At 37.3% G+C, this 24,573-nt stretch overlaps 1 protein-coding gene across 1 annotated transcript in view; it reads left to right on the top strand.

Annotated features, from left to right (window-relative positions):
• LOC150085959 (carboxypeptidase D-like) overlaps positions 1 to 12,638 on the top strand; it is a 325,596-nt gene extending 312,958 nt beyond the window's left edge. Inside the window, exon 9 of the mRNA XM_090374305.1 lies at positions 10,538 to 12,638. Within this exon, the coding sequence (XP_090230431.1) occupies positions 10,538 to 11,017 (480 nt within the window). The 3' untranslated portion in view covers positions 11,018 to 12,638. The remainder of the gene's footprint in view (positions 1 to 10,537) is intronic.
• The last annotated feature ends 11,935 nt before the right edge of the window (positions 12,639 to 24,573 follow it).

The raw sequence follows: 24,573 nt of genomic DNA, 5'->3' as shown, positions 1-24,573 counted from the left end.
ACAGCATCACCTGAAGAGGTAAATCCACTATGCATTTAAAATTCCGAGACTCCACAAGGACAGCTTTTTGAAGCGTTTTGGCTTTTCATCTGCTCGTGGATGAAACCTTAGTGAACAAATGCCAAACTGTGAATAATGTTTTTTGTCTAAAGTTAGCAGCCATAAATGGTCTATGGAAGTAAAACTTCTTCCATCTCAAGCACATTAAACACCATGCCTGTCTTTAAGCTTTTCAAACTGAAAAAAATCTTTTCACAATCTTTTCCCAGTTGGGGAGTGGCAGTGTCATGCTGAAACATTCCATTGCTATCTAGGTATAATTGATGTAGCACTTGTAGTTTCCCATATCTTTCAGCAGCATTTACTTTATAACCCTGAATACTTTGGTAACCTGAGGTTTTGAAAAAGTCATCGAGGACAAATAAATAAAATTTGTTTATTCCCGATATGGCTGAGGCGCGAAGAATTTACATGTTTATTGTGACTACATACATATCAAATTAATTATTATTAAGGCAACCAGATGTTCTCTCATCACACTTTACAATGGGCCATGTACTTTTCATGGCAGCGTAGAAATCTCAAATTTGCAATCACCTTACTTGTATTCGTCCACACAGATGATTGGGTGTGTTGATGTTTTTGTGTTACAATACTACTTCTGGAATATGACTAGGAACATAAGGCATCAATATATTGGTTCTATAAATTGCAGGTTCTCCAGTTGGTTCATCTGTTTGCAAGATGTAAAACCAGACTTATAGAAAAATTATATAACCCTCCACCTGAGATTGGTATGAGTGTGGAGGGATGGGGGCATGAAAACCCCTCCCATCCTAATGGGAAGTAATGTTTAATCTTCAGCTGAGAACCTTACCATATGCATATGGCATGAGAGAAAGCGAGTGAGCAGCTATACCATTGTTACCCACTAAGACAGAGACATAAGCAGCATGGATAGAGAACACCATAGAGGTTACCTGGATGTTTAATTAATAGTTAACTACGAATTAACCTATTTGAGGTAACCTAACCTTATTTAATAAGGTCAGTTTCCCTAAAAACAGAAGCCATGCCTGTTTTCTTGAAACAAGTTTAAAATTCAACTTTTTTCCTAAATGCAGGTTATCCATTTAGGTTGCTGGTCAAAATATAGGAGTGGTGAACTGGAAATAAATCTTCAGTTGAGAAATGCAGGAAAAAATTTTCCAAAGTGATTATTGGGTCTAAATTTCTTCACTTCACATTCTAATACAAGAACTTCCTGACTTACATAATACTTGACTTATGCAAATTCAATTTTATGCAAGTTTTTGCTGGCCGGTGCAAACTTAAAAAAACATATGGAAACGTATTTTGCATCTATATGGATAAATGGAGGTATTGTGAAAATATCGTAATGTGAACCCAATAACACATTGTGTGTTTTTTTTTTGTTTTTTTTTTATGGTAATTTGTTCCAATTCCTTGGAAGTTAAATTTTGCTATATTACTAAGCTATTTATCTCTCATATTTATAATAGAAATTGCACTACACTTTCATTGTTATCATATCATCCCATTATAAGAATCAATTTTAAACACCTTTTTGATTTTTCTAAAGCATGTTTCTGGAGGTCACGACCAAAAAACAATAAAAACAATTTTCACATTCTAGTTTATTGGGTTTTTCTGTTAGTGCAATCTATTAAAAACGGGTAGTAAACTTTATCTTATTGCATTTGCGATAATCCCGATAACTGGAATTCTGTGGGTTTTTACATTATTATGGTGAAATGAGTTCCCCTTCACTGAAATCTTCAATCATATAAAAAACAAATTTTTAGAAACTTCTTTGAATTCCTATTTATGTATTACAATGATGAAGGGAAAGGGACCAATGGAAAGTGCAAGTGCTGGCAGTGCTAGGAAATGAAACAAAATTGATTTGGAAATGAAGATGAAAATGATTAAGAAGTACAAAGCAGGACAAAGTTTGTCATCTATTGCAAGGGAATTAGGTCTCGTTGCTTCAACAGTGAGTACTATTTTAAAAGACAGTGTGCGTATAAAAGAACATGTCAAAGGATCAATGCAGTTAAGATCAACAGTGATCACATAACAGTGTTCAGGTGCTATATCGAAGATGGAACAGCTATTAATAATATGAATGGAAAATCAGATTCAGAAGCAAGTGCCCATGAGTCCAATAGCCATTCAAGCAGAAGCAAGAAGTATTTATGAAGATATTAAGATAAGTATGGCAAACCCCAAGCCAAGTTTGTGACAAGCAACAGGTGGTTTAATGCGTTCAAGCATCGTGCTGGTTTCCAAAACATTAAAGTATGTGGTGAAGTCGCCAGTGCCGATTCTGCAGCTACAGAGAAATTTTGTGATGTGTTGGAAAAAATTATTGATGAAGGCGGCTATTCAACGTAGAAAATTTTTAACATGACGAGACTGCTCTGTATTGGAAAAAAAAATGCCGGATCAAACATACATTTCCAACGAGAAAAAGACAATGCCAGGTTTCAGGGCTTCAAAAGATAGGGCCACGCTCTTGCTTGGGGCTAATGTAGCGGGAGATTACAGATTAATACCACTGCTTGTGTACCATTCTGGAAATCCTTGTGCATTTAACGGCATCAATAAAGCCACCCTACCTGTGCATTTCCGATCGAACTAGAGCATGGATAACAATATCTCTCTTTGAGGATTGGTTTAAATGCTGCTTCATTCCCAAGGTTGAAAAATATTTTAAAGACAATGATGTTCCTTTCAAGATTTTGCTTCTATTAGATAATGCTCCTGGACATCCTATGCATCTAGATGATTTCAATTCAAACGTAAGAGTCATATTTCTACTGCCAAACACGACTTAACTCATCCAACCTATAGATCAGGGTGTTATTTCGAATTTAAAAGCATGCTGTTTACGCGCAACATTTTCTCAGGCATTGTCTCACTGTCTACTGACAGTGAGAAAAATTTTATGTTGAGACTTTTGGAAATCTTACAATATTTACCATGCCATCTTAAACATTAATAAGGCCTAGGCAGAAATTACTAAAAGTTGTTTAAATGGCGCATGGAAGGAAATATGCCCACGGTATGTAAAAGGCGTCGAAGGGTTTGAAAAAGATGAAGAGGTTACAGATAAGATTGTAAAGGTTGCAGAGCTACTTCAGTTGGAGACTGTTGCCAAAGACATGGAGGAGTTAATAGAGGAAGAAGAGTAGGAATTATCTAACGAAGAATTTATTGACTTGCAGGCACCGATAGCGAAAGAATAAAATGCTGATGAAGCTCAAGATGAACCAAATGAGGAGCCGAGATTTTTCATCACCAGAGAGATGGCAATAATGTCATTTCGTGAAATTGCATCGGCAATGGTGAGGTTTGAAAAGATGCATCCTGACAGCGAACGATTCTTAAAAGTTAACAGAGGGGTGATTGAAATGCGTGCTTACTACAAAGAAATCTATGATGAAAAGAAAAAAGCCACCATCTAGTCATCCATTAATATGTTCTTTCATAAGGTTGAGCGGCCAATTCCTTCTAAATCTCCACAGCCCTCAACCTCCACAGCGGCGGCGTACTTATCAGCTGAAGACATTGATTTTGGCAACGATGCTCGAGAGGTAAAACTTACTGACATTATGCTTTTCTCCTCTCTTTTTTTGTAATTTTATAATTTTAAAATTTTTTAAATTGCATGCTTTTGTAATTTTTCCTGTGCATGAGATAAAAAAATTGAATAAATACAATAAATAATTCTATTCGCATGTTCGTCGAACATTTCTTTTTTTGATTCAATCAATTCAGTGAGCACAGTTGAGTGCTGCACAAGCATGAGCATGGGGGAAATTCCGACTTACGTAGACTTCTGCTTAATGCAACCCTTAGTTAATCGGGGTGTGGCTATAATGTCTGCTATCTGTTAATTAAGCATTTAAGAAATCTTATTATTAATAAATAAAGTTAAATTATAAAAAAGGAAGAAACCGAAAATAGTTTACATCACATAGTTTGACTGATGGCAGTTGTAACAACCTAATTGAGAGATATTAGTTCATTTTGTTATCAGTTAATCATACAGAAGCTATGGAAAAGTCCCTTCTCTCTCTCTCTCTCCATAGTTGGTGTAAGACACAGCTATTGAACTTTTATTTGATTTTTTTACTTAACTGTACTGGATAGTACAGTGAAACCACTTGTTTTTTATGATTATGATTAAAGAGGCCTGTGTGCTCTGGATTCATTATCAAAACTAAAATTACTTTAACACAGAATGAAAACGGATACAAAAATAGATTGTGACAAGTTTAATAATAGGAAATATACATATATTAGATTAGATACATACAAACAAAAAGCTTTTGGTTGTTTTGTCAACCTTCCTCAGTTAAACTGACAGTTAAGAATGGAGCATGAGGGCGTGTACTGCCAATCTTGTACGTGAAGTGCGTGATTAATTGTTGGATGCCAGCGTTTGTCAATAGTCAGGATTGCTGTTTCAATGATAGGGTGGACTTGACATCCACTGTTCCTGTTGACTGAGGTATTGGAGCATTTGATGTTCAACAACTCCAACCAGGCACGTCGTCGATAGTGGCGGGACTCCACAGTCACGACATCGCGGTGTGGGTCAATGTTGTGGTGGGTTGCCCAAACGTGTTCGGCAATAGCTGAGTGCTCCACATCCGCTAAGCGGATGTGGAGCACTCAGCCACAAGCGCCTTTATCCCATACTACCCAAACCTATCTCAACAGGTTTGTAGAGTCTTAAAATCACATGGGATAAAATGCGTACAACTCCCAGGCAGAAAATTACGATCCCTCATCTCTAAGGTAAAACATTGGTCCCCACCTTACTACAAAGCTAATTGGTCTAAAGCATCTCTTGCCATGACTGCACTAGCTGCTACATCGGGGGAAACTGGGAGACAGCTCGAAAAACGCCTTTCCAAACACAAAAGAGCAATGGGAGAAGAGAGATGTGGGTTACATGTAATACGTAACAACTACTCAAATACGTAACAGAAGCTTATTTTACTGTGGTAAAACAAGCTTCTGATTAGGCGTGGCCACGCACTATGTTTATCTAACATGACCACGCAGTACCACTCTTGATTTCCATATGTAACGTATTTATTTAAATAAACTAAATGCAACAAGGCATAATATTTTAAGAGTTTAAGATTCTATATCTATATAATATTTGTGTAGATACATCATAGACAACTCTTAAAGAAAAACTATGATTGTAATGTGAAAGGTACCCACTGATGAAAAGCCAACTAGCTTTGAAACGGTGCTCTCTGAGTGGTGGCATCCACTGAGAATAAGTGACAGTAGTCTTCTCTATTAGTGAAGCATTACTTATTCGAGGTAGTGCAATACATGGTAACTCATTGTGAAGGATGAGAACAATATGGTATATAGATAAAATGATGCCTTTCACACTATAGTTGAAGTTTTCTTTGAATTGTCTATGGTCTATCTACACATATATTATATAGATATAGTAATGTATTTATTCATAGCTGAGGAAGAGAAACACACACAGTCAAAAGCTTCTGTAACTATTTTATTTTATCGAAAGAAGGTGGTGGTGGTGGTGGTGGTAGTAGTAGTAGTAGTGTCATGTGATGCAAGTGTATGAGCTTATGCAGCATCAGCCAAAAAAAAAAAAAAAACACACCATTCCCTCCAAATGCCTGTCCAGTTGCTCCTTAAATTTATTTACCCTATCAACTTCCCCAACGACAAATGGAAGTTTGTTCCAGCAATTAACCACCCGCTGGCTAAAGGCAAATTTCCTCACATCTCTACTCTACATCTGTCTTTTCTTAATTTGAATTTATGTCCCCTTAGGTTCATAATCTGAACAAGTGGAAGGATCCCATTAGAATTCAGCGTGCTCAACCCATTCAAGGCCCTATACACCTCAATCAGATCCCCGTGTAGGTGCCTAGTCTCCAGCCACTGCAATTTGCAGAACTTAAGCCTCTCTTGGTAAGAGGATCCCTTCTCTGTACACACACAAGCAAATCTACATCCTTTCTAAAATGAGGCCTCCACACCTGTACGCAGTACTCAAGGCATGGCCTGACCATTGCCTTATACAGAGGGACAATCACCTCCTTTTCCTTGCTAGCAAAATTCCTATATATCATTGACAAAACCCCATGACCTGCCTTGGCAGGCAACCTGTCTGCATTGCTCAGAAAACTTTATATCTGACTGCACAATTACTCCCAGGTCTTTTTTCATTTTCTACCACCTTAAGTGTAGTACCACACAGTTGGTACGTTTCTCTGGGGTTACTTCTACCCATATGCAGTACTTTGCATTTGTCAAGGTTAAACTTCAGTTGCCACTTCTTAGCCCATCTGCCCAAATTTTTTAGATCCTGTTGCAGTAGCACACTGCCATTACTGTCATTAACAACCCTGCCAACATTCGTATCATCTGCAAACTTCGACACTAAGCCTTATATACCTTCATCAATATCACTGATAAATATACAAAACAACAGTGGACCCAACACCGAACTCCTGTAGGACTCCACTAATAACATTAGTCCCGAAGAGCAGCACCCATTGATTATCACCCTCTGTCTTCTCCCACTCAACCATCCTTTTATCCATTGTAGCAACTTACCCTTAATATCATTCTGCTCCAATTTGTACAATAGTCTTCCATGTGCAACAGTGTCGAAAGCTTTCCTGAAATCCAAATATATTATATCAAAATTATTTTTTGTATCCAGTTCCTTTGTAACTACATCATAATAACCTATCAAATTTGTCAGACAAGACTTTCCCTTAACAAACCCATGCTGTGTCTGAATTATTGCTGCAGTCTTGTCTAGATGATCCTGCAATGCATCTTTAACCAGTGACTCCATTATTTTACCCAGAACAGAAGTTAAACTAACTGGTCTGTAATTATTTGTGTCGCCCTCCGATCCCCCTTTGTGAATTTGGGATACATTTGCACATCTCCAATCCATGGGGACCTCCCCTAAGTCCAAGGATGCTCTCATAATTATGGCTAAGGGTTTGCTTAGTTGCTTTGCCGCCTCCTTTAATATAACTGGATAGATTCCATCCATCCCAGGTGCCTTTCTTATGTTTAACTTCAACAATTTCTCCTCCACTTTGCTCTCAGTTATTACAAAATCATTAAGCACCCTGCTACAATTTGATAACCTTCTGCCATTTTCAAACCTTAACTCCTCATGTGTGAATGTAGATGCAAAAAACTCATTCAGTTTGTTTGCTATCTGAGAAGGATCATCAACAGTCGAACCATCGATATCAAATGGACCAATCAGATTCATCCTCTTCCTTTTAGAGTTTATATAAATAAAGAAATCCTTTCTGTTTTTCTTAGCATCCTTTGCCAAATATTTCTTGTAATCTGCCTTTGCCTGCCTAACCTCCTTTGTGACCTGATTACATACTAGCTTATATCTGCCATAGGCTTCTGAGTCGCTTGATAATTTATATGCATCCTATGCATTTTTCTTCTCTGTCATGAGTCTCATTAGTTCATTTGATAACCATTTAGGCCTAAACCTTGACCAATATTTCTTAATAGATATGAAACTTTTAGTAGCTTGCATGATTAATTCCTTGAATGCTTCCCACTTAGAATTTGCTGTTGGTAACATCTTCATTTGATCCCACTGTACAGAATTTAAAAACTGTCTGAGACCACTGTAGTCACCTTTACAGAAGCAAAAACCCCTTCCTTTACCTCTGATGGTAATTATGTCTTTAACTAAATCCCACATCAGTACACTATGATCACTGCCACCTAGTGGTGCCTTTATCTGCAAATTCTTAATACAGGTGGTGCCTCGCAATTCGACGTACCACTATTCGACAGTCGGATTTTGCGGGCCAGCGAAAACGCTACATGATATTGCACGATAGAATTCTTTGCCGAACTACGTAACTGCGTTTAATGTTACTAAATAGCACTAAATAGTGACGGCTGCTTCATACATTTTAACCAATGGTATTAAAGAGCAAGAGTAACATTTCATTTAACCAATGGTATTAAAGAGCAAGAGTAACATTTCATTTAACCAATGGTATTAAAGAGCAAGAGTAACATTTCATTTAACCAATGGTATTAAAGAGTAAGAGTAACATTTCATTTAACCAATGATAGATAAAGCGGGAATAGATCCCTTAATCGTTTAGCTACATTAGCCGCCCTCAAAGATAGATACGGGTATGCCGTCAGTTCTTCCTCAGTTATGAGACAACATTATCTTGTTAATAATCGTAGTCTGAGTTCACATTTGCTCTAGTTGTTTGTGCTAATTTATAATTCTGCATTTCTCATAAAGTAAAAAATGTTGTGCTTTGGCAGTTATTTATTTTTTGAGTGAAATTTGATAATGGGTCCAAAGAGAAGTGAACAGCGGAATAATTCAGGAAAGAAACACATTTCGTTGAGCATAGAAAAGAAGAAAGAAATTATAGAAAAAGTGCAGAAAGGTAGAACAATTACAGATGTAGCTCAAGAGTATGGCATCCCTAGGTCAACCATGGGAACTTTTTGGCAACAAAGAGACAAGATTATAGGTGCTAGGGTGTTCGCTGGAGCAATGAAAATTTCTGACAGAAACAGATATTTAATCAATGAAGAAATGGAAAAGCTGCTTCTTACCTGGATTAGAGAAGGACAGATGAAAGGAGATCCAGTAACTCAGGCAATGATCTGTGAGAAGGCTAGGTTAATTTTGAAGAATTGCAGAAGAAAATTCCAGGACGTATCTCAGATCAAACTGATGAATTCAAGGCAAGTCATGGGTGGTTTCACAGATTCAAATGTAGAACAGGTATCCATAGTGTTCTCAGACATGGGGAAGCAGCTAGTGCAGATAAAAAGGCTGCAGAAGAGTTTGTGAAAAAATTTGAAGATTTAATCATGAAGGAAGGCTACTTGCCGCAGCAAATTTTTAACGGGGATGAAACTGGGTTATTTTGGAAGCACTTACCAAATCGAACAAGCATCACGCAAGAAGAAGTGACTCTCCCAGGACATAAGCCTATGAAAGATAGGCTTACCTTGTTATTGGCAGCAAATGCAAGCAGAGACTTTAAAGTAAAGCCACTTCTTGTTTACCACTCTAAAAATCCTTGCTGCTTTTGGAAGAAAATCATCAAGTCCAAACTGCCAGTGATGTGGAGATCCAATGCAAAAGCCTGGTTAGACCAGAAAGTCTTTAAAGATTGGATTTTTGAGGAGTTTGCCCCGATCGTAAAAAAATTCCTCATTGACAACAATTTACCTTTGAAAGCACTGCTGATTCTTGACAATGCTAGTGCCCACCCCCAAGACTTGGCAAACATTCTTGAAATTGACTTCATCAAAGTCCAGTTTTTTCCTCCAAACACCACATCACTGATCCAACCCATGGATCAAGAAGTAATTGCCTGTTTTAAAAAACTTTACACCAAGGCTTTGTTTTCACAGCTTTTTGACGTGACTCATTCTTCTGATAAGACACTGAAGGAGTTCTGGAAGACTGAGTTCAATATTCTTCACGCCATTTCCTTTATTAAAACTGCCTGGGAGGGAGTGACTCAGAGGACCCTTCGTGCATCATGGAAGAAACTCGTTCCTTCCTTTTTTTGGGATGACAACAATGTAGTCCAAGCCGCTGAAGAATCAGAAGCAACTGCGGCCATGCAAGAAATCATTTCGATGGCGGAGAACCTCGACATAGGAGAAGTTGATGAGGCTGATGTGGAAGAGCTTGTGGAGGATCACGATGACGAACCAACCGTGGAAGAACTCAAGACACTAGGCGAACAGGAAGCAAAAGAGAGAAAAGGAAATTTCACTTGAAGAAGAAGACAGGGAAAAAGGGCCGATGCCAACAGCTGCCATTAAAGAAATTTTATTCCATTGGGAGAAGGTGCAGTCTGCTTGTTTAAAATGGCACCCCAACACTGCTGTTGTAACTAGAATGACAGACTTGTTTAACAACACTACTATGCATCACTTCAAGGCTATCTTGAAAAAGAGGGAGAGACAGTCCACCCTTGATCAATTCCTCATCCCTATTCAAGCCAAGGGGAGAAGAGAAAGGGTAGAACAAGATAAATAAAACATCCTTCCAACATCTAAGGCTCAATGAAATGTATGTACTCATTATGTATTTTGTAATTCCGTTTGTTATATGGTAGAATATAGTAAAGTCAATAATACTGGTTTTTTCCCTTTTGGTTAATAGCAAGTAGTTAGCAGTGCTTATTTGTAATATAAGCTGCATTTAATAACTTTTGAATTTTAGTAGGGACCAAATATGCATGAAGTGTGAGTATTAAGGAAGGTAAAAAAAAAAAAAAAAAAAAATAAATCATATAAGTAAACTCTGAAAAGTTATTTAAAAGAGGAAATTTGAATTCATTTCAAAAGTACATATGTGGATCAACTGAGAAAATTTGTTTTAATTTCTTTCCATAATATAAGATTCCATGATAACTAATTTTAATGAGCGTAAAGAAAGTATTTTTACTGTTTGCAGGCTCATGCAGAAGGATATAAGCCGGCTGAAGTACTATTTGTTGTCACATCACAAGAGGTAACAGTGCAGAACATCACCATGTTTCCTACACGTGTGGTAAGTGACCAGTCTTTGGGATTCACTGAGTACAACTGGGACAAGATCTTTGACAGTCCCGAAACAGGTGGGATGGGTGGAGCCACCCTACGGCCAGCTACAACAGTCAACGAACCCTCAACTTCAGACTTCTCCCACTATGGATCTCGAACCACTAATGAAAAATCCCCACCTTCATCTACCTCTTACCCTGAAGACGATGATTATGATGATGCTGATGAAGCTATAGATCAACATGATGCAAATGAAGATTCGGCTAATCTGACTCAACTCTTAGAACCTCCAACACCTGGAGCACAAGAGAACAGAGCTCCTTCTAACATTAAGCCTTCCTTTACTTCCATCTTGGCAGTAGCCACAGTAGTAGTCTTGTGTAGGGAATGACCTTCTCATGCAAGAATTTTAATAGGGGTTATGGATGGTCGAAACCTCACTATAGTGCCAGAGCTGAAATGTTAAAAGGGGCAGAATGTTGAGAATGGATAGATACAAAAAGTGCTTGCCTCTGATGTGTGCAGTTTGAAGCAGAGAACGTTTTCTGTCCAATTTTTGATCGTTCTCTGCATTTTTTTCCCTACAGCATGTCAGCTGCCATTGTATTTATTCTCCCCCCCCCATATATTGGTTATTGATCTTGATTTCTTCTGGATGATTACGTAACTAGTATTGCCCAACATCCTCATTCATCACTTCATCTGTACGAATCGTGTTAATTTATAAATTTTTTGAATCTCCTCAATAACCAACGAAATGGGAAAATGGCATGATACTTATTTCCTAATGCCTCATTTTTCTTTATCAAGAGAGCAGTGTCGGATTTCCTCCATTTTCTGTAACTGATATTAAACCTGAAGTCGTTAATCAGAACGTATTAGTCCTGTCTGGTATGACACCAGGAGATCCTTGAATATCAAATGACCTTAAGTTTGCCTTCAAGGGATTTTTTCTTTATAGCTCTGAACTCCTTAATAACATTTCAGCAGGCAGTTTGATCATTCGTAGCTACCAGATCGCCTGTATAAATGTCTAGGCTACCAGAATGATTTGTACTATTAAATAAATATCACTGGAATTTGTTTTATAAAGGGTGAATGCACCAGGATATTCCCCTTTAATTTTTCTGCCTTGCAACTCTTAGTTTCATTTTAGTTTGGGGTGAAAGATTACCATCATACATACTTGATTCCTTTGGAATCCATGACCATCTTTAAATGAAGTATTGCATTTTGATACATAGGTTGAATTCTATTTTTTGTAGTTCTCTAAATTTGGACCAATGATTTTTTTTTTTTTGTCTCTGCAAAACACTGAATACTGAATGTTAACTGTGCATCCATGTTTTTTCCATTATGTGTTTCAATGACTTCTCATCAAAGAGAATTTTAAAACTTTTTTCCCTCCACTCCTGTCCAGAACCCTTTATGAATAAATTTGATTACGGGTGTCTTCAGAATTCCAAATAACTAATTAATAGATAAGGGAATAAAAGAATGGATCAAGTGATTCCATTTTGAGAGTCTTCCACTAAGGACCTTATGTGCCAAATTCTTAAAAGGGCAATTGCTTTGTCTACGGCTTTTGGACCGTGGCCTTCACTATTCGTTTTTTCCTCTGATGAGAAAATGGTGGTGACACTACCCTAATGACGTCATCTCATGTTCATTGTATATAGCCATGCCCATATATATACATCCATCTATATGTGTGCATCTAGCCACTGGGTGATTGATCAGCAATCACACAAGATTGTCAATTTTTTTAAATTTTTTTTTTTTATTTTGTCTCTAGTCAAATAATTTACATTTTAGGTTTAATCCCAGTTGTATGTTCAGCAATAATAAGACTTAGGGCAATGTTACACAGTAGCCACTGCCTGTAACAGTGTTGCCACCTGGTGGTCATGAGGAATTTGTGGTTTTAGTCTTCCCTGTTCTATAAATATAAGTATATATACATAGTTGTACATAAATATGTATTATGACTTGTAAACTGCTCACACTATCAAAGCTTGAATGAATACATTCATTTCTGTCCTTGGCTTACAGTGATGGTTTGTCAAAAAAAAAAAAAAAAAAAAAGCCAAATTCATTAGGCAGTATTGCTTGATGATTTAAGTAATCATTCCATTGAATTTTTCAAGTCCAACAAAATGAGACAGTGACCTGCTCTGTCCTTTTATTAGTAATTACTTGTAATTTATTTTGAGGTAGTATAGTGAATAATCTGCAAAAAAAAAAAAGCCTAGTAAGCTATTAAAATCATTGCTCCAAAGAAAACTAACACTGACTGAAAGTTAGCTGAAACAGGGAGAGGTGTGTGTGTGTGTGTGTGTGTGTGTGTGTGTGTGTGTGTGTGTGTGTGTGTGTGTGTGTGTGAGAAATTGTGTGCAGACAATGTTGATTACACAATTTTCACATCTCAAGAAATATTTTAAAGTCTGTGCTGTTTGTTTATGAAAACTAATGTGCACTTAGTGGTATCCATCTTTTTACTTTTTGAGCTTGTATTTGTTGGCATTCAGATTGAGATGTTTTTTTGCAACAAATTAGCTTGAGTGAAAAAAAAAATTGTAAATATATCACTGTTAAGTTTTCTAATGTACAGAAAATACATACATATATATATTGAAGTTTTTCCTATATATTTGGTTTGCATGGAAGGGATCCTGAAACACATTAGTAATTAATAGTGGTAGTGCTAGAACTGTTCTGCAAAACCTGTTAAAAATCACTTGCATAACTGCATCCACTGAATAACTGCAGGAAAAAAAAAAAAGGGTGTCCAAGGCTTTAAATTGATTGTCACTTGGCCATAGTGCTCTAGTTAGAATGTTTCATTTACTGGCAGGTAGATATTTTATGAACTATATATATATATATATATATATATATTTTTTTTTTTTTTTTTTTTAAATTTTATTTTGTCAGACTTTGGTGATGATATGTATGAAATTCAAGTAATTATTCAGTGTACAAATATCATAAGAACAATGAAACTGCACATTTCATGTTATATAAAGCTGTCACCTATTTATGGAGTACAAATACTTGAAGTAATATTAACTTCTAATAACAGAGGTACAGAGCATGGCTACTATCTTCACTTTAACAAAGGTATTGACTTCCTTGACTGTTATCTTCATCAGGTGCATGGGGCTTCCATTTACTTGTCTTCCAATATTTCTCTAACTCAACTAATAGTCTTCCAAAATATTGGATCACTTAAAGTCTTAGTAGTAAAGTCAGTCAATATCTGTACAGCCCATGGTTAAAAATCTGTGGGTGAAGATTGCTCTCCTTGCATTGCCTGTTTTAATGTCTAGGCTTGATTGATGCATTGGAGTTGCATCTCTGTACAATTTTTATGAGTCTGACTATACAATTAAACTTTGCCTTGTTTGGGTGCTTCCACTAAGAATTTCTTAACACATCTATGGTTCCTAAGTGGGGACTAAAACCTTCCGATCTTCTGGAATTGTCACAAGACATTCTGTTGTTATTGGTGAATTTATTTCATGTGAAGAAACAAACGTGCCTTGACTATATCGTTGTGAGCGATAATTGTTATTTTCTGTCTTCCACCCACACAGATTTAGAAAGTTGCTTACTGTTCTGTTGATGATTTGAATGTGGTTTTACATCTGTGTGCGCTTTCCCCACCAGTGGCTTTGAATACTTTGGTGGCTGGTGCTTCACAATTTCTAGTCTCTTCATTTATTTCTGTTTTTGTGTGTACATCTTAATAACTGTGAAGCTTCTTCCCTTTTGCACTAGGGAACATGCATGATGTTTCCATTAACTCTTTGACCAGGAAGCAACAGTTTGACAGGCATGTTATCAAAGACTGGCATCCTCTTTATTGTAACCTGGTATTTCTGCTTTCTGCAGCGGTTCTCTCAAAGCATCCCGAATATATATATATATATTTTGTTTTCTGCCATTATCGGGATAACAGAATCAAAAGCTGTTTTAATGCATTAATGCTGTGGTTAGCAAAAAAAAAAAAAAAAAAAAAAATTTTTAACATGTCTATAGACACTCCAAGTTGCTAACATGTGTGTCCTCATAACTCATGTAATAAGGAATTGGTCTATTTTATAGGAATAGATTTATAAGGGCTCTGTCAGTAAACATATTTTCTTTTTTTAGAAGGAATTATTTTTTTAGAATAACCTTCAGCTTAGTTTAATCAATCATTGCTGAGTTTAGCAATTTCATTTTTTTTTTATTTGAAAACATAGTAGTTAAAGGAAATATGAGCTTGGGGCACCATCTGCCCCGCAAAGTGTAAATTGATGATATTTAGTGTGCTACCAGCTGCGCTTTCATGATTTGTAAAATCAACAAGGCATGTCATTTGAGGTGATTTTGGACCGAGGACGTCCTTTATCTCATATCTATACATTTGTGTGAATCATCTTACCAATTTAAATGTATTATTTTTATTAGTTTGGCATACCAATATATATAGCAGCAAATAATTTTGCATACTTTTGCTGAGGAGACAGTTTCGTTATTGTATGTGTATATATAAATTGCTTTCCCACATATTTATTGTCTCCTCTTGTTAAAATGGTTGAGAGAGAGAATGTGTGTGCTATCATGCTTTCCTCTGTAAGCCTCAATTTTATGTAAAGATCCCTAATCACGCTCAATCTAGTTCCCATCCTTGTTAGAATTTTACTATGCACCACATGGCAGATTAGGCATAGTCTGCTTGTTGCATATGTTGGTAATGTGCACAAGAAGGCAGGATTAACTGTCTTCTTAGTTGGTCTTCCATGTCTCATTATAAAGGAATAAACTATTGTTGTTTTTCCATGTGTTTGTGTTTTTTTTTTTTGTCTCCAATAATACTTAACACTGCATAACTAACCCAGGGCAACATGTTTCCTCACAATGGTGAAAAGGCTAATATTACTAATTTTTACTAAACTTTTTGCACCATATAACTGCAGTTTTTGCAATATTTCATACTAATAATGGCAAAAGGAACTGAATGCAGGGAGTAATTTTAATATATAATTTAAGATTTTTAAAAGGCTTTTGACACAGTCCCACACTTAACATCCAGTGCATAAGCTGAAGTGTGGTATTGGGATAGGATGCTACAATGGATACTAGGATGGTTAACTGGTAGAATAAAAACTGCTCAAAATTAAAACTGGTGATAAATGAATAATGCTCCAATGAGCCAATAACTTGTGGGATCACTCATTCAGATTCTGTGCTAGGGCCACCTGTTTTTAATTTTCATTAATGATGATGGTATGACAATCTTTCAAATTTTTCTGATGATATTAAGCTATGCAGGATTTATAACAATGAAGCCTGGGAATGATGCTGCTACAAGACCCATTACATAAATAAATGGGCTGAAAAATAGCAATTAAGCCATTTTATGCTAGTAAAAGCAAGGTTCTGCATTTGGTCACAGTATTTTCAAGTTAGGTTATCAACTAGAGGGTAGCCCCCCCCTCCAATGCTCTTGAAGATGAAAAGGACCTTAGAGTTTTGATGTGGTCCAAAATCTTGTGCTCCATCTTGAATATAGATCTCCACCATTAAGTGATAGAAGAAAAGAATCCAGTTCTGTAAGCTGTAAAGTTTGGAAAAATAGGAATCTGCATGGGGATCTAATAGTGACATTTAAAGGCATTAAAGGATTGAGCAAACTTAATGATGGAAGTGTGTTTTCTCTGTTTAGGATGATGCAGTCAATCGGAGACAGGTTCAAAATAAGGAAGAATAATTGTATACTGGATGCAATGAAATTTACCTTCAGTGTAAAGGTAGGGTGCTTATGTAGATTGTGAAAGAGGAATTGCATAAAAAAACAAAACTTAGGTGTCTTATTTTATCTAATTTCAGTTTATTTTATATCTATATTTATTTTTATTTATTTATCATTATTTTTTTTTTGACAGCGGATGCTGCATAAGCTTTGCTTCTGTGCATCATTCTTCCATTTTCATACTCATACTAATAATGTATCATATTTTAGGACTGTAGAGACCCCAGCCTTGATGGGACTTTCAACAAGAGTTGAAAGTACTGAGATATAACAATCTTATTTAGTTCCTATTAAGGTGACATCACTTAAGTTTAGTTTTAGGTTTCTGGAGACCTTAAACTATCACTGAGTATTAGTCAGTCATTGAATTTATTATACAAGGCATAGCATATGCTTCTTTCTTATAGGCCTCATGCTTAGTCACTTAGGTTATTCTGTTGGCCCATTCGCTCGCTCGCTCGCTCGCGCGCGCACACACACACACCCCCCTACCTTGGTATTGGTATCTGACTATGTGCTTTATATAACTTAGTATGGCTACTTAATCTTTGACAGGGTGATTGAAAGTGGATGTCTAATACACTGGCAACTCAGTATATATAGCAAGTAGTAAGCTGAGTAGCTCTCAAGCTCTCATTAATGACATTAATGAGAGCTTGAAATTGAATTGAGAGCTTGAATTTCAAGCTCTCATTAATGACATTAATGAGAGCTTGAAAATAGTTTTGGCAACATACATAAATAGTAATAATAAAACATGTCATCTTTTCTTCAACTTCATTTATTTCAAGTTCAGAGGAAAACAATTATACAGCAGTATTTCAGAGGTAAATAATTAATTGACATTAATGATAGCAATTAGTAATGACATTAAATATAAATGCATAATTACATTAAATGAAGAAACATTAAACGTCAGTTGAGTTAACTTAATGAAGAAAAGGAATTTATTGGTACTTTTTATTACATCAATTATTTTTTTTTTATTATAGTATATTTTGGGATAAAATTGACAAAAGAATGGTTTGTACTGATTATATCTTTACTGCACAAATCAAAAAGAAGTAGTGGAAGTCTTGTTATAATGACAGCTGAGAAAATCAGAGAAAATGCTGCTTATAATGGTTAGCATGCACTAAGTTACTAAGCAAGGCATTAAGAAGTGTCTGTTGTCTATTCATTTCCGCTATCCATTGTAATAATTTTTTTGCATTTAAACAAAATACCTGCAATTTTTGTGGACTATCCCTTTTCCAACAGAAAAGAAAAGAAAGACAAGGAAATAACCCATGCCCTTCTGGTTCTTATAACCCATACTTCCTACAGACAGACAATGTCTGTTTGGCTCCTATGCAACAATACTTTATGGCAGCTTAGTCAGCATGATACATTGCTGTCTGCTACTTCTTTTGGAGAAATCTTGGTTTAAGTTCCATTGTAGTGGGATTCCAATGAAGACTTCATTTTTCCTGCGAGTTATTCTGGGATTTACAGATTGCATAACATGCAAATCAGCATGTGAACTACATCAACAAAGAGCAGGGGCTGATACTATGAAATTAGGCCTAAAATCTACCCAGGGAAAAAAACCATGTTGGAAATTGTGCTGATCTAGTGTTCTTTTACTGAGAAACCTGAACATAAATTTTCTGTTTAGACTCTGAGACTGCCACACTATTAGTATTAAACCAAATAACTATGTAACTTCAATGTGATACTTGTGCCTGCTTTGTTGAACGTGGGCAGCTGATGCGTGGCAGAATTGTTGACAATGAGTCTCTCCTTCTTTGATGTTTAAAACATTCCTCTTTCATGTTTTAAACCAGTCAAGGTCGAAAAGCCCAGTTTGCACAAATATGTAGTTGAAAATGATAACAACACATTAATTGCCATCTCGGAGCTAGCTGGGTATTCTTTCCTTATTGACTAGCAAAATGTGTCCAACTGCACTTCACAATGTTCTGTTCGTCTTCAGATCTTAGTTCCCCTTGTACATTCATCGGAAGAGATTTTGCATCTTCAACAAATGGATCATGAACCCAATCAAAATCTTCAACACTCTCTCCAAAATAATCCTCAAAACAACACTCTCTCCCAAAAGTTTGGAGTAAATAATGTTCAGTTAATTTCTTACAATAGATAAATGTTCTCAGTTGCCAATTTCTAACCATGATACATATAGTATTATTTATATGTATACAGCTTTGGTAAGATTTGCGGCACACCTGTCATCTTTCAGCAGCACACTGATTGTGGAACACTGGTTTAGAGGAGAGCTTGAGGCCAGCAATTTGGTAACATGTAGCCTTCCTGTTACTCTCACTCTCTCGTCAGAGTACCACAACATACATCATATTTAGGAAAGGAGTAATAGGGACCATACTGACACTGACTCTTGCAGGATGCAGAGAGCAGGAAAATCACAACCCTTCCTATGCTAAAAGACAAAAGGAGGATACAGACCATAATATCTGGCCTCACTTCCTTGTAATCCATTCATTGACTGACCAGCCAGTCAGCAAGCTCTCTCCTTTTCTTATCCAGAAATGTTTAGAGAATGCTGCTGGCTCACCGAAAATGGTTCGCAGACTAAAATCAGGTGACTTGCTTGTTGAAACAATAGAATGCAAGCACTCTGATAAATCACTTAAATTAAAAACACTTGGAGGAACTCCCATAGAAGTGTCACCTCATGCCACCCTAAACTACTCTCAAAAGGAGTTAACTGAATGGGACCTTCTACATGTAACTGACGAAGATTTAAACTAGAAACATAATACTAACATTTAATTTGCCAAATGTGGAAGATTGATCGAGAAATTATTGGAATTGCAGAATCTCTCACTCCTTAACACTGGAGTAGCAACATGCATTAGCATTAGTAGAGGCATATGATGCAAGAAAGCAAGCTGATTCAGCATCAGCCGAAAAAAAAAAAAAAAAAAAAAAAAAACAACCACTACTCCCATTTCACCCCTCAATTCGTTCGAAATACCTGTCCAGCTGAGCCTTAAATTTGTTTAGGCTATCAACTTCAACAACAAGCGATGGAAGTCTATTCCACAAACCAACTGCCCGCTGGCTAAAGGCGAATTTCCGCACATCTATCCGACATCCGTCCTTCCTCAATTTGAATTTATGCCCTCTCAGGTGATTATTCTGAGCAAGAGGAAGAATCCCATCGGCATTGAGCATGCTCAAGCCATTCAAAGCCTTGTACATCTCTATCAGATCACCTCGGCGATGCCTAGTCTCCAGGCTCTGTAATTTGCAAAACTTAAGCCTCTCTTCGTAAGAGCAACCCTTTGTTCCATTCACTAATCTTGTTGCCCTTCTCTGTACTCGTTCCAGCAGCTCTACATCCTTCTTGAAATGAGGCCTCCAGACCTGTATACAGTACTCAAGGTGTGGCCTGACCAATGCCTTATACAAGGGAATAATCACATCCCTGTCCCTGCTAGAAAAATTCCTGTATATCATTGACAAGACACCATGAGCTACTCTTGCAGCTCGTCTGCACTGCTCAGAGAACTTCATATCTGCCTGCACAATTACCCCCAGGTCCTTTTCATTCTCTACCACTGTCAGCGTAGTACCACAGAGTTGATACGTTGATCTGGGGTTACTGTTTCCCATATGTAGTACTTTACATTTGTCAATGTTAAACTTCATTTGCCACCTCTCAGCCCATCTGCTCAACCTTTCCAGATCCTGTTGCAGCAGCATAGTATCAGTAGTGTCCTTAACAACCCTGCCAACCTTTGTATCGTCTGCAAACTTGGACATTAAGCCTGATACACCATCATCAATATCATTTATAAATACAGAAAACAACAATGGACCCAACACTGAACCCTGAGGAACTCCACTAATAACATTAGTCCACGTTGAGCAGTGTCCATTGATTACCACTCTCTGTCTTCTGCCACTCAACCATCCCTTTATCCATAGCAGCAATTTGCCTCGAATGCCACACTTCTCCAATTTGTGCAGCAGTCTTCATTGCGCAACAGTATCAAAAGCCTTTCTAAGATCCAAATATATAATATCAAAGTTATTCCCTGCATCCAGTTCTTTTGTGACTACATCATAGTATCCAATCAAATTGGTCAGACAAGACCTGCCCTTAACAAACCCATGCTGTGTCTGAGCTATAACTGAATTCTTGTCCAGATATTCCTGCAGTGCTTCTTTAACCAGTGCCTCCATTAATTTTCCTGGAACCGAAGTTAAACTAACAGGTCTATAATTACCTGTGTCAGCCTTTGATCCTCCTTTGTGAATTGGGGTTACATTTGCACATCTCCAGTCCATGGGTACCTCCCCTGAGTCCAAAGAAGCTCTCATAATTATGGCTAGGGGTTTGCTTACTTCCTTTGCTGCCTCCTTCAATATAACTGGATAGATCCCATCCACCCCGGATGCATTTTTTATGTTTATCCTCAACAATTTCTCCTCCACTTTCCTCTCAGTTATTAGAAAATCATCTAGCTCACTGCCAATGTTTACTTCATCTACGACATTCCCCTTCCTGAATAACTCCTCATGTGTGAATGTAGATGCAAAATACTCGTTTAGATTGTTAGCCACCTGAGCTGGATCCTCAACTGTTGAACCATCAACATCCAGTGGACCAATCTGATTCATCCCTTTCCTTCTTGAGTTTAAATAGGTAAAGAACTCTTTTCTGTTTTTCTTTGCATCCTTTGCCAAGGATTTCTCATAATCTGCCTTTGCTTGCCTAATCTCCTTTGTGACTTGGTTACAGACCAACTTATATCTATCATAGGCTTCCACGTCACCCATTAATTTGTATGTATCCCATGCATTTTTCTTCTCTGCCATATGTCTCATTAGTTCATCTGACAACCATTTAGGCCTGAACCTTGAACAATATTTCTTGGTTGGTATGTAAAGCCTGGTAGCTTCCAAGATTAGTTCCTTGAATGCTTCCCATTTTGAATTTGCTGTTGGTAACATCATCAGTTGGTCCCACTGTATAGAATTTAAATACTGTCTCAGACCAGCATAGTCGCCTTTACGAAAGCAAAAACCCTTCCCTTTACCTCTGATGGTAGTTACCTCCTTGAGTAAATCCCACTTCAGCACACTGATCACTGCCACCCAGTGGTTCATTTATCTGCAGCTCCTAATGCATGAAGAATCACTACTGATAATCAGATCAAGAGTATTACTCCCTCTAGTTGCCTCCCGAACATGCTGGTGTAGAAAACAATCATCCAGTAAATCCACAAAAGCCTTGCTAGTGTGTGAGTGACCAACCCACAAATTCCAGTCAATATCTGGGAAATTGAAATCCCCCATTATAAGACTCTCTGATTTACTGGCCCATTCTATTTCCCTGTACAGTATCTTATTATACTCATCAGAGTCATTAGGCCTATAGCACACTCCTACTCTCAATTTTGATTTACCTATGCTTATGTCACACCAAACTGACTCAACACTGCACTGTCAACTGGCTTCACTTCCTTGGATTTTATGTGTTTTTTAACTAATAGCATAACCCCTCCTCCCTTCCTATCCTGTCTATCCTTTCTGTAGACGTTGTACTCCCCAAATTCCAGTTCTGCATTCCTTATATCTGTGTGACACCACGTCTCTGATATCCCAACAATATCTGCCTTTGATGTTTTGAGTAATACCTCAAATTCATCAAATTTATTTACTAAACTCCTAGCATTAGTGTACACGCAAGTATACATGCACCTGTTTCTATTCTTAGCTACCCTAACACAACCCATGTGTTTACTTGTACCGCAATGACTTCCAGCAGTCTCTGAAATATCCTGCATCTTGTTTTTCAGGCTTCTGCTCATTCCAATAGAAGCAGTGCAAGAATCTCTTTCACCTCTGCCCGTGGCTACTGTTAATCCATTAGTCTTTGTCTCCCCCCAAGCTAGCAGTTTTCCGACCCACCTAACACTGCCTCGATAGCATCAGCAAATATTCTTGCACCCTTTCTATTTATGTGTATCCCATCCCTGTAGAAGCAATCTCTCCTGTTAACAAGTACAGTCCAGGCTGAAAAAAATTCTACCCCTTCAGCCTTGCACAATCTTTCCAGGGCCGAATTGATCGACAAGGCTCTCATCATATACTTCCTCCTATCGTGTCTGGGCAGAATTGCAGACACTTTCAAATTCAACCCTACTTCACGGCTTTTTTTCAACAGTGACCTGTACTTGTTAAGTAATTCCGCTGGTCTCCTACTCTTAATATCATTAGTGCCAACGTGTACAACTATATCACCTTTTGTGCCCTTAAAAGATGATATCTGCTCTACTACGTCATCAACCTTTGCCCCTGGCAGACATACCCTGGTCCTGTTCCACCTATCCTTTTTACAAAGCATGTTCCCCGTTTCCCTGACAATTGAGTCACCAACAACTACTAGTTCCTGTTGGACCAGCGCATCCATTTGGACCATACATCCATTTACCCATAGGAACAACCTCAGCCATTGACATTTCCATACATTCACCAGCCTTATACCCACTTATTGAGTGGTCGATCTTGAACAATCCACTTAAGAGCGACCATCTCCCTGTGGTCTGCAAAATATTAACGAATGATATTACACATTACGATGGCCAAAAAAGATAGAGATTTCAGTAAGCTGACTGGACAAAATATACAGTGCTTGCGACAATAGATGAACAAATAATCACTACTCAGCCAATAGACAATGCTATAACTCGTGTCACAAACCAGATATTAATGGCAGCTGAAGCTACAATCCCTCGGTCTTCTGGAAAGTATTATGAACATGCCACAACGTGGAGGAATGATGAATGCAGTTTGGCCAAGAGAGAGAAGAACAAGGCTTGGAATCTCTTCTGATAGTATCCCACCTCCACCAATCTCATAAATTTTAAAAAAGCAAGAGCCAGATATATCTGCCATAGGAGTAGAAAGGAATCATGGATATGTTTCGCTTCCACAATTAACAGAAATACAGATACACGAGTTATATGGAACAAAATCAGACAACTTAATGGGAAATATCTTTCAGTACCAACTCCACTTATAAACTGGAATGGACAGGAGATCACTAACTCCAAGGAAATTGCAAACATACTTGCAGATACTTTTGCAAGTATATCAGCATATATCCCATCCTTTCAGAAAATGAAATCTGTAGCAGAAAAATACAAATTAAACTTCAATACTTCAACATCTCCCATACAACCAGCCTTTCAATATAGAAGAAATGCAGAAGGCTCTGGCTAAGTCAAGGAGGAGTGCAGCAGGACCCGATAGTGTTCACTATCAAATGATACAGCAACTTAGTCAAAAATCTCTAAATACATTACTTATATCATACAATAGAATTTATATCAAAATATTATCCAAACTCCTGGCATCACCCCCTTGTAATTGCTTTCCCTAAACCTGGCAAAGATCATATGATCCCCCACAAATTATCGACCAATAGTTCTAACAAGTTGCCTCAGGAAAATCCTGGAGAAAATGGTGAACAGCCGACTAACATGGTTCTTGGAAACATAACTTACTAAGCACAAATCAGTATGGCTTCAGCAAAAAAATCCTCTGGATCCCATAATAAAAGCAGAGGCAAATATTTGCAATGCTTTTCTAAGACTAGAAAACCAGCTGATACCTCTAGTAATGATGAGCATCTAATTATGTCTTGACATAGAAAAGGCCTTCAATGCTACCTGGTGATAAGGCATTCTGAATGACCTCCATAACATTGGTTTGCGAGGACACCTACCAATCTTAATAAAAAATTTCTGGAGCTCAGAACCTTCCGAGTAAAATATCAAAACAATCTATCACAAACACATGCTCAGGAAGGAGGAGTTCCTCAGGGTTCGGTGCTGAGTGCAACTTTGTTTGCAATCAAAATAAATTCTATTACAAAAGACCTACTGTTGTAGGTCTTTGGAAACATGTCTTTATGCAGATGACATTACCATTTCATGCCATTCACAAAACATGAACATGAATGAAAGGAAATTACAAAGCACAGTTAAAAAACTAGAATTGTAGACTAAAAACAATGGCTATGGAATATCAACAAAAAAAAAAAACAATGGCCATACATTTCTGTTGAAAGCAAAAAAATACACCCAGATCCAGAAGTAAGACTAGAAAACCAG

Source organism: Mastigoproctus giganteus, chromosome 5 (assembly GCF_048544385.1).
Source record: "Mastigoproctus giganteus isolate SK-2022 chromosome 5, ASM4854438v1, whole genome shotgun sequence".
NCBI classification, from domain to species: domain Eukaryota; kingdom Metazoa; phylum Arthropoda; class Arachnida; order Uropygi; family Thelyphonidae; genus Mastigoproctus; species Mastigoproctus giganteus.
This window is presented reverse-complemented; position numbering and strand designations above follow the sequence as displayed.